Source organism: Coenobita brevimanus, chromosome 27 (assembly GCF_032717465.1).
Source record: "Coenobita brevimanus isolate Jiangsu-jjx chromosome 27, ASM3271746v2, whole genome shotgun sequence".
Taxonomy (NCBI): Eukaryota; Metazoa; Arthropoda; class Malacostraca; order Decapoda; family Coenobitidae; genus Coenobita; species Coenobita brevimanus.
The window spans coordinates 2737681-2749999 of record NC_136980.1 but is presented as its reverse complement, the minus strand read 5'-3'; the positions used below and the strand labels follow the sequence as shown (position 1 = coordinate 2749999).

The 12319-nt window shown below is 38.2% G+C and overlaps 1 protein-coding gene across 3 annotated transcripts in view; it reads right to left on the bottom strand.

The window, feature by feature from the left end:
• Window positions 1–12111, bottom strand: part of LOC145394392 (methyltransferase-like protein 22) — a 33887-nt gene extending 21776 nt beyond the window's left edge. For 2 of the 3 annotated variants that reach the window (XM_080268263.1, XM_080268265.1), the window contains exons 1-2: window positions 11980–12111; window positions 3342–3500 (exon numbers count right to left, since the gene is read on the bottom strand). In XM_080268263.1, coding sequence (XP_080124389.1) covers window positions 3342–3500; window positions 11980–12100 — 280 coding nt within the window. In that variant the 5' untranslated portion in view covers window positions 12101–12111. The remainder of the gene's footprint in view (window positions 1–3341; window positions 3501–11979) is intronic. The other variant, XM_080268264.1, reaches the window with a different exon arrangement.
• Window positions 12112–12319: the final 208 nt, after the last annotated feature.

Genomic DNA, 12319 nt, shown 5'->3' with positions numbered 1-12319 from the left:
GGCGCAAGTAAGAACATAATGTGCAGTGTTAAACAATTATAATTCACAGTGCAAAGGATTTAGTACTGCACAACAATGGATTACAGTACATGCTTCAAATGCACCTTCACCACTGTCAGAGCTACAGAGGAGGCGGGTTAATCTTCAAAAGGCCAGCGGACGTGTCGTAATTACCCTGTACACTGCTAAATATATTCCTTACTCAATTCTAATTTCTCATTCTCTGGTTTCTTTTCATTTATTTATGGTTTCTGTCCCTTATTTGTGTGAATTAGGGTTTTAAATAGGTGCTGTGCATGTCCAGTAAGGAGTTATTTAGGTGGCTTTCAAAGTTAGGTTGGATTGCAGTATATAAGTACCTGTCCAGGGGCATTCTTCCCAAATCCTAGACAGGACGAAGTCTGGGACGATGCTTGGGCTCTATTACGTCGGATCTTGGAGGGATTACTGTACCACCATTCCCTGCCTAACGATGGCCAAACCCCAGTTTAACGGTGGATTTTGATTTTTTTTTTTTTTTTTTACCAATTCTGATGATATTTTAGATTCAAACTGTGTTTACATTGATTTATAAACTTTTTTTAGACTTACATTAATGTGTTTTAGCCATAGGTGGGGTGAAACATTGTCATTTTGGGGTACAGTTTACTAAGCTTGCCTTTTTCCAGACTGATATTTGATGATTTTCATATTTCATTTGTTGGTTTTATTATTATTATTATTATTATTTTTTTTTTAATGTGTCCGACTCTGGGCATAGGCTTCACAGCCTGCATTCAAGGCCCAGTAGTCCTACGTACCAAGCACCTTTACATGTCACCACTTTCGGCGCTAACACCCACTGTCCATATTGAATACATGCTAGGGCTGTCTCATACAGGACTGGTGTATTAGTATTAGCGGGGGTATTTTTACGACATGTCGGCCGGTCTTCAGGTAGATCAGGAAAGTCTGCTTTTTATGAAATTCAAATCCTTAAACTGTTCCCTGCCCCAGCCGGGATTTGAACCTGGGTCCGGTAGGACTGCAGGCCACCACTCTCATCTTAAATGTCAGGACCAACTGCCTAGCCCTGGGCTTCTATGCTCCTCATGGGGCAACGTAGGATTGGATGATGGATGGATGGTATTAGGCTTAGGTTAGCATTCTTGACAGCTGTTAGGCCATTTAGATTGGCTTTAAATTTGTGTTTGGGCTCATTTGGGTGGGTTTTGGGCTTTGTTTGAGGGGAAACCCAAGGCTGGTAAACACTCCACATTACATGTTAAAAGTACCCCGATATAAGATACCCCGCCTAACGAAGGGTTTTTACCTAACCAATTACATCATTAAACTGGGGTATGCCTGTACACTGAAACGTGCAGCAGTGCTTGCATAAAGATTGCTGAACCTCTTCAATAAGAAGACTTTTTATTTCAATCTTGCTACCTTCTAACAATTCTATTTGGTTTGGGAAAGCATCCCTGTAGTGAGAAGGAATGGATATTATAGGTAACTTCTCCAGGTCAGAGGTCTCTTAAGCTCAATAAAATCCATCTGTATGTAGCAATGCAGTGCAGTGGACTAATAAGCTATCAGACTAAAGGAGTGAAACACTGGACTACAAGTAAATTAATAAAGGAAACTGAAAAAATAATACTGCTATATAAAAAAAATAAAGGGATAAACTCAATCTCTACATGATTTTGTCTATTTTAGGAAAGAACTCTCACACTGAAAGGGAATACGAAAGTAACTAGCTCCTCCAGTTTAAAAATCCTCTCCAAAATGCAATATAATCATCTGGATATACTCAAAATACATCCTAGGAATAAAGGAGTTAATCTTTGTAACTTCTTATACACATGCCAGGTATTGTAGAGTCATATCTTATATGGATGCCACTACACCACAGATTGTATTTCAACATAAAGCTATGGTGACTGAGGAAAGAGTGCTTTTAACCCTTCACTTATGAACCATACACGTCTCACATCAAATTGTTTCACTGAAAGTACTGTGGCATTTTGTCTCTACACTTCCTAGATTTTAAGCCCTTCGACCTGAGTACATCATTAATGTTTTGCTCTTGCTAATATTAAACTATTTTACTCAGTTTTAGTGTATATTGACTGTAATGAATAACGTTAATAAAAGCTCTCATAAAGCAACATCCATCGGTATCTGGTCTGTTTCCCCTTCTACATGCATTTCATTCTCTGCTTAAACTTTGGAACCATCCTGAACAAGAAGAAGGTACAGTATCTCTTATGTTAATACCAGTACCTCAGTAAACTGAGAAATATTAATGGCTGTATTATTACATTGTTGTGGCATCTGGCAATAGACAGATAGACAGACATAACTAACTGGCCAAGGTCTATGAAAAAACCCCGATTTCTGACATTTATGAAACGGTTATAACTGATGTGGTTAGCTTTCCTGCCAAAATATTCAGCATCAACGTAAAGCAGTTAACACGCACACTACTCTCGTCATGGGTTTCATATAAGAGTACATCAGAAACTTGGGGGACTGCCTACACCTTTGTCCCTGTAGTTTTAATAATACAATCATAATATACAGTATACTCCATGCTAGTTGACCTGTCCACTCAGCCACCATGTGAACTTTGTAGAAGGTCAGTATGAAATTTATGAATAAATATGAACATACTATGGGTCACTGATCACCATTTTATTAACAGAAAGAATATTACCTTACCCAATTAGAGGCAGCTGTAAGGCTGTGTGAATCTATGGATAAGTTGCCTGGACCATAGTATAGTTACTCAATGCAAAACAGGATAAAAGCAGCAAAAAAAGCTTGTTTTTTAAATATACCACCTCAAGTACTGCATCATCTTGGAACTTTTATATTGCAGTTAAGAGGAAGTAGTGATTGCAAGACCAAGAATGACAAACTTAATGATATGACAGCTTCCAATAACTAATACGCCAAACAGAAAAACCGTGTTTGTGGAGGCAACCAAATTTTCATACTACATTTCAGCTAATTTGTATCATACTGCATATTTAGTATTATGATGACTAGCAATATTCTGTCTACAATAACTGGTATAAAACTGCCACATCTCAATGTAGTATATGATGCTGGTCACAAAGAAGTGCTATGGAAAGGATGTACAGTATTGCCTTAATACTGAATTATTCATCATGCAACTACGGGGAGTAAGCTACAGAAAGACAAAATCTCCACCATGGTAATGAGGACAAACTGCAGTGTCCTTGCTATGCTTACTGTAACTATAATCACTTGAGTCTGCAAAGGCCATACTGGATTTGGTTAAGCTGACAGAGTTCACATGCCCCCACAAACACACCTTTCAATATTACTCTTACCAATGAGAAGAACAGCCTCCTTGTGATTAATATCCTTCCTCCTGACAACATCCAGGTCTCCATCACAGTCCACTACAGGACTCGTCACACCACTACTACCTCCATCAACCTCTCCTCTCAGCTTCTCTGGCACCACAAAGTCAAATCTTGATAACACAGCTGAAAATTCAAATGGTGTACAACTTTAACATTATTTACATGAGAAAGATCACAATTTCTATTCACTACAGTACTAAAGAGGGCAGCACACTATGACCTCATTATGTTCCACAATACCAGGTATCATGTTTTCCATATACTGTAATTGAACCTGTAAAAAATAGCAAACTGGCAAATCAGTTTTACAAGTGGCAATGGAGCTTGGATAGGCAATTTTCTGGAGTTAACTATAAACTTGAGAAAAAAAAAAAAAAAAAAAAAAATACGAATTTCACTGCAAGTTTTCTTTTGTACCACAACTTTTGCCTTGTTTTGTTTATAAACGCTTCAACAAGCTTGCGTGCGTTGGTCTTGGTTACCTAATGGCAGCTTGCCATGCTGCTTGAACTTTGGTAGCTAATATGATACCTCTCTTCATTTAATGGGTTAACAAACCATATTTAAAAGCATATCGCTAAGGAAGAGATGTTCAGGAGCTTCCTCAGTTTATCAGAATACAAGCCCCAATGTCATGTTGATGCAAGTGGTGTGCTGTCACCAGTATGTGATAATGCAGTTGTGAGTACAGGGGTGTACAATGCTGTTTGTTTAGCTTACAAAAATAAGTCTCACACAAAACCAACATAATAATGCACCTACCCAAGGAAATTTCAAGTATAGAAATGTGATACCTGAAAGATAGAAAGATGACCTTAAGGACTATGCAAACATAGAACAAAACTAATGACAGACACATAAGGCTACCTTGAAGACTCTGCATATTTACCTTTTTGCTGCCACAGACATAGTTGGGTTCTTAATCTGCGCTAAATCCAGATCAATTTATTCAGCTGAGGGAATATGTACCATTCCAAAGGTTAACTGAGAAAATTTTCAACCACTACCTACCAGAATTCCCCTCATCTAAATAAAATAACCTGATGGAAGCCTGAACAATATAACTTAAAGCATCCATAGAAAGCAACAGAGTTCAGAACCACACACAGCACCAATACTTATGCTCCTACCCTCTACTGATCAGGGCAATAGGCAGATACATCACCAGCACAATCACTATGTAGTAAGCTGTCTACTTTAAACCTCACTTAAAACTGCCATCTCTCTATCCTGAATGCTCAGATAAAGCAAGAAATTAACCACTACAATTAAGCATTTATCACCTAACTTGGGGGGGGGGGGACGATCTCTTGAATAGAGAGGAGGTTAATGTGGGCTATAATTAATCCCTCCAGTTCCAAAGTTTCTTCAGATCTAAATAAAACTGCCTGGTAAGAAAGAATAGAAATATTTTGAGTTAACACTAGAAAATGGTAATTATTAAAAAGTTCTATGGAAAGGCTGCAGAGCCATGGCACTGCTTTATTCTAGTATGATGCAAGTTGCAAAAGTATGAAAATCCCTGCCAAGTTATGGCGGATGAACTATAACTCAGTACAGCATAACACGAAGCATACAAAAGAAGGCAAACAATGGTAAATGAAATGTGGCATACTTTCCCTTCTTGAGCTCCACAGAACCACTTGACCATTGCCTCCCAAAAGACACTCAAACTCTTCATCATCATCACTGTCACCTCTTGAAGCATCAGGAGTCTTATTCAAGGCTTCCACACACCTTTGGTTCACCTTAGTATTTCCTGTAAATTAATGTCATAGATTGAAGCTGAATCCTCACACCAAGATCCTTAACTTCTTCAATCTAATGACATTATATTATTACCACTATCTCATGCTGATTTTATTTACCTTAGCATAGATGTTTCAAACTGGAGGGTTTAGATATAGCCTGCAATAACCCTTCCAGTGCAAGATGTCTGTTAAGATGAATAAAACTGCCTAGTAATAGCAAGAATAACAGAAAAATACTGTTCAGTAAGCGCTTCTGTCACAGATAGGTTCCTAATATCAGAAATAGTAGTGCATTTAGAGTAACTGCCAAATCAGCTTCAACAGGCTGCCATGGAACATCATAAGCAATTTTTCCTATAATAAACTGCAGAGTTAATGCAAAAAAGAACATTTAAAAAAAAAAGCGATGTCTAACATGGACTTAGCAATGGCTATCAATACTAAGTCCCCATGGCAAAACCATTAACACCCTTTAGTACATGTGCAACTTCTCAAAAATTACAAACCTAAAAAGTTATTAAACCATGTCACTTGCCAACTATTTTTATGTTCTTTTTTGCTGTTGGTTCTAAACAGACACAAATACTGCTATTTATTATTACTTATTTTTTACCTAATAAGGCTCATCTGCCAGTTTCCCATATTTACAGCACCAACGTATGATAACTGGTGTAATGTCGTACTGCATTCTGGAACACATCCCTGACATATACCATACCATAAACCACCTACTGGGAAGTTGAATCCTCAAACAGGATCCACAATACAAGAAAAAATAATAAAAGAAAAGAAAATTCCATTTTACCCTCCTTCGAGATGTAGGGGTCCGAGGTTAGACTACTGTAGCTCAGTACATTTAATGACAGACAACCTCCTTACTCGCCCTGATGGCATTACATGATCCACAAACCTCCAACAACTCTATGGTATTAAGCTTATGTGAATGGCTAGACTGTTACCCTGATTACAGTCCTCTAATAACCTGGTGACTTCAGAAATTAACAAACCTAAAGAGTTAATTACCATACAGTACGGTACTTTACTCTGATGATTTTCTTCTTTTGTTTTATTCTTTCTACCTCCACATTCAACTTGAGAAAGATTTCTCATACTGAAGGGGTTAATTAAAGTTAAAGCTCATCCCCGCTAGACTAAAAATTCTCTCCTATGTAAATTAAGCAGATTAAATCTAAAACTTTTGGCATGAATGGCTTAACCCTTACTGAGCTGCAAACCTCATATGAGGCACAATGAAGGTCTCCATGGGCCCAGCTGCAATCCTCAAACGATGCACATATTACAATGGTTATAAAACACTGAATAAGGGGAGGCTAACCTACCCTACAATGAATCAGCCCAGCAAAGCTTAACGTCTAGCTATTTCCTTTTATTATTTACAAGCCTGATGACAATGTTACCAGTACTAGAGTACAGTATGTGCATTTTTAAATCTAATTATATATACCCAAATGCCTTAATCCTATGCAAGTGGTGGCCAAGTCGGCAGTGAGGTGATCTGCTGGCCTAAAATGAGCACAAGTTCAATTAACAGCTGGGTCAGGGAACAGTTTACAGTTGAAACAATTTCAGTTACCTAAGATCCACCAACATGTCATTAAAACACCCTCATTAATCCTGTACCAATACACCAGTCCAGAATAAGGCAGCCCTAACATCAGCTCAATAAGGATGGTGGGCATTAATGCCAAAGTGGTGACATGTGAAGGTAAGTGGTATGTAAAAGGACTGTTGGGTCCCTGGAACAGGCTGTTAAATCCATACCCAGAATTGGAGTAGAGAAAAATAAAAAAAACATCCCGTCATCCCCTAATAGTTTGCCCACCATCCAATTCACACCACTTTCATGCACACACACTTCTTTCCTATCCCTCCACCTCATCCTCAGTCTCCCCTTCCTTGTCTCCACTGTCACCTCACTCACATACACTAGTCTGCATTCTACCTTCTCTCTATGTAACCACAATATATCAGGAGACTTCCTATTACACTTTCCAGCACATTCACGTCAACATCACAACACTCCTTCACCTCTCTCTCTCTCCACATACAGTACCTCTACATGCTCCTTTCAAACTAATTTCCATTCTTCTGACTTGTGTTCCTCCAAGGGAGTCCATCCAAGCATCACTCACATACAATGAACTGGGGATTGCAAAACTCCTGCGCATGATTACTTCCAAGCTCACTTCCCTATCACTGCCCACATTTTACCTGCGACCTTCCTTCCTGGCTGTATCATGTCCTGCATTTCATCCTATAAACTCCTGTCCCTGCTCATCTGAAGGCACTCATGTTCTCCATTTCCTGACCATGCTGCCTAACTATGCATTCTGTGACTTCATTCCTCTCAAAAGACCCTAACTTTAAGCTACATTCCCTTTCAAATTTTGTTTCATACACACACACACTTTCAAACTCATTCATCAAGACTTGCGACTCCCACTCTTTTTCACTTATCAGTAACAGCAACAAACAACAATAATGGCAATTTCCAAAGCCACATTTTTTGCACTAAGGATATTCCAGTATCCACTGCCCTAACTTGTACAGTATATCTTTCATAACACCATTCACATATACTGTATACTGAACAACCATGGAGACAGGATACATTCCTATTTCAGTCAAACATTCAAATTACAGAACTCTGCTCATTTCCACACTCACTACTACTCTTGCATTCTCAAGCATACTCTTACCCACATTCTGCAGGATTCCATGCACAGTATTCTATATATTTTCAGCACCATCCACATTACTGTAAGCATTTTTTTTTTTTTTTAGCATACGCAGTAAGACATTTGCAGATGAGCAAGGCTAAGTGTATTTTGGAAGTATTAAGAACATGATGATAGCATGGAGAATGAATTCAATGAAAGAGTGCAGAAATGGAAGTCGTATCGTACCATAATTCCTCATTAAACACTGCAGACACATTCCTAAAAACTATTGTGAAATGTGAAAATGGCTTCAAGAGAGGGTTATGTTGTAGCCAGGTAGATTAAGTTCTCAAATATCACAAAACCACACTCATGGATGCAAATATAAATCTAAAAATATCTGATGCTGGGACTAGCCATGTGTACCTCTGTCCGTACATACCATACAATACATACAAATCTGTAAGCAACAGACACAAACAACCTATCCATCCATCCATCATCCAATCCTATGTTGCCCCATGAGGAATGCAGGAGCCTGGTGCTAGGCATGTAGGTCCTGACATTTAAGGTGGCACAAACAAAAGTTTATATACTATCAGCTGCTTCAACCATGGCACTTCACCAAGTATCCTAACTGTTTAATAATGAAACAATGGGATGTTATGTGACAAGTAATGAAAAATAAGTTAAGTAAAAGTTAAATAAGAGACTACTGTAAGAGTTGCAAGGGTTTCAAAGACAAATACAAGAAATATATGTGATTGTGAGAATAACGAAAATGCTACATGACAGTATACTAACTCTAATCCTGACATAAAGCCATAAATCTCGGATGACGTTTGTGTTAGAGAAAACAAGAATGACAGCAGTGAAACGAGTGTTATCCTAATGTGCAAGTGATGAGACTTACAAACAAAGATGGGCAAATAAACATTCATGAAATGAAAGTACAGTAATTCGAAACAATGAGAGGTGCTCTGATGTAAATATGGCAATTTACAGCCTGTGAAGAGCTGAGACTGACTATGATGGTGTAAGAGTGTGGAGACTGGGAGAAAAAAGGGTAAGATGAGGAACAGGTGGAATGATAAGGGAGGGTGGTGTTTTAAGGGAAAACAGGTCACTGGTGAGTAGGAATAAAAATGAATGGATGTCCTGCTGAGGCAATCTTCAAACCTCATACAACTTACAATACAAAGCGCTGTATGAAACAACAGGGAAGACTAGCTGTGCGAGTACCAGAGTAAATTATGATAAGAAAAGCCAAATAATGAAAAAGATGTAGAGGGTCAGCAGACGGCACAGCTGTAAGAATGAGGTCAAGTATGTGGGCATGTCTCCAAAACTGAGGACTGTAGGTAAGGTAGAAAAAAAGATGCGCTTGTTATTACATACAGAAAAGAAGTACACTTGCTCAGAGTAATGTGGTATACAAGAAGCTCCTGTTAATAGAGACAGAAAAGAATTAGACTTGCTCTTGATAAGGTGGTATAAAAGATGCTCTAGTTAAAAAAGACAGAAATGAAGTAGATTTGCTCAGGATAAAGTGGTATAAAAGATGCTCCTGTTACAAAAGACAGAAAAGGAGTAGACTTGCTCAGGATAAGGTGGTATACAAGATGCTCCTGTTAATAAAGACAGAAAAGAAGTAGACTTGCTCAGGGTATGTTGGTATACAAGATGCTCCTGATACATATTAATGACAGCAAAGAAGTAGACTTGCTCCGAGTAACGATGTGAACATGACAAATTTGCTGCTAAAACAGAAAAAGAAAGAGACTTCATAAGGTTGGCTGGTGAAGGAAAAGAATAAAAAGGGAGAGTGATGACCATTCTGAGCTATTGTTTATTCCATGAAAAGAGGGGGGGAGGTGGAATAACTTCTGAAGTAAACAAAGAAATTTAAATGAAACACTTGTAACAAAAACAGACAACAATGTCTATACTCCTTAATCACACAATAAAATTCATTCACTTTAACTAGGCCTAGATCTTCATCCTTTTGTAACATATTTCCTATAACTCAGTAGCTGAAACAAACATTACTACAGCACTGCATGCTTTCCATAGCATTACTTTTGTGACTGGCATCATACTCCTGTGTGCTACAACTCAGCACTCATGACTGAGAGATGGTATTTTTTGGGTAGGCTGAAGTAAACTGTCTTCAGTAATATAAACTACAATGCAGATCATAAGGTTTAAGCTTAGCAAAGAACCGTAATGTTGTTCTGCACATACATGCAACAGCCACTTTTGGCTTTAACCCATGGATTGCAAGCCACAGCTCACGCTGAGGAACGTCACATTGCGAGCCACGGCTCAGGCTGTGCTAACCTTCCAGTGGCCATGCATCATCACTAACTACTCCATCCCCACGCAAACTAATGCCTGGTGCTATGCAAAGACGGAGGGAGAGAGAGAGAGATTCTTTTTTTCACCAGATGATGCCCTGGATGTTTATCTTCAAGTTTATACCAAACAAAAACTAAAGAAAGAAAAAAAAATCACTTTTTGCACACCATGGCGTGGGATAAAGAAAACGGTACTGCGACTGCGCAATCCATGGTTTAAATAACTGTAAAGAGGCAGAAGGAGAGAAAAAACATATAACCAAATTATGGTGCCCGGTGGTTTTGTGGGTAATTAAGGCACTAAAATTGGACTGAGCTTATGTAGGTTTATATCCATGGAGTGGTTGAGGTTTACTGCTCACGTAATGCCACTCAGGGACGTGTGGGCTGGTCACTCATCTAAATGTCCGGACCAACTTGCCTAGCCGCAGGTTCCTACGCTCCTCATGGAGCAACATAGGACTGTTCCCTCAAAAATAATAATAATAATAATAATAAAAACAACAGAAAGCCAATTTCTACCACCTGGGACTAACTCCTCAAGTAGAGCCGCATCTTTGAATCCCTCAAAGCCATCAGAAATCTCAAATTTTACACCATCACTGTCATTGGAAACCAACTCATGTGCATAACACTATAAGAAGTTTTAGCTAAAAAATGCATGATAGCAACAGGAGTGCTGATTTTCCATCTGGCTGTGATAACAACTATAACCAAGTGTGCAGAACAGGGATCAGTGTACATGAAAATATACATGGGCATCATATCAGACTGATGTTTAGTCCTCACTTCCTTGACAAACTGCATCAGTTCCCACTAATAAATTATGATAATTTTATGACGAGAACTACATAACTGTATACTGTAAATCATTTAAGATACTGTCAGCAAAAATAATAGCCTTGTTACTAAGGCCCATCAAGTTAGGTTTGTTGATGTTGACAATGGTGTCCTATAGAGGGCAAATGGTCAATTTGGACCCGATCATTTGTCCCCAAACCATTCCAGTTAGTTAGATATGATTAAGCTGTTAGATGAGGCTGAAAAAGGTTAGGTCAGATAACAATATGTTAGGTCAATTAGGTCTGGTTGGTACGAATGAATCTTTCATCATGGGCTGACTTTGGAACTGAATCAACCTGAAAGTCTTACATGATGGGTGGCCACTTGCCACAGCCTGAATGTACAAATTAAGAGGTTGTAGAGTTGATATCTTCTAAATTACATATTTCTGCAATTTTTAAACATTTCAAAATGATAATTATGCCATAGTTTATTGGGAAAAAAAAAAAAAACATGGGAGCTTTCCTACAGTTTCACCCTCTCGTTTAGGCTGATGGCTTTTCAAGGTTAGGTTTAGTGGTATTCTTGCAAGACATGAGAGTCAAAATCAATCACATAAAAAAAAAAAAAAAAAAAATGGTACTCTGACAGCCTAGGTTAGGTGGTAAAATTTTACTTTGCAGCAGACCTGAAAAAATATGCCCTCCTTGTAGACTCAAATGTATACAACATAATGTATTTGCAAGTTACTGGACACAGAAGTGCAAGAGAAATTTATAGAAGAACAAATTACTATATTAGACAAATTACTGCAATGCAAATAAAAAAAAAAAAAAAAAATCCATGAATGTACTGTCCAATAAATTTTCCAATGACCTCAAATGGTTGAACTTGCCTCAAGCTGCATTTTTTCCTTTGAGAATAGATTAATTCTGATGATACCTGTTCAGCGTAAATCACATGTATCTTTAATAACATTACTAATAAAATTTTACATTAAATAATTCCAGGATGAATTAAATGAACTTACCTCCACTTTGAGCATCCAGCACCTCCTCCTTCGAGAACTGATGCACTTCTGATGACACCGTGTTAAATACCTCCTCTGTCATATCCTCCTCCTTACCGCCACAGTCTTCTACTGACATCATGTTCTACTGCCAACTCGTCGTCCTTTACCCATGTGTAAAAATAACTGCTGACCTCCTCTGATCATTCACGATGCTGGTTGGTTTAGTAGGTTATCGTACAATGGCAGTGCAACAGCACCACATGTTTATATGAATACTCGTACTAAGCTAAACTAACTTTCTTACGTATACCAACAGTGCTTACCTCGGATAAATTATATTATTTGGCTGCATTTATAC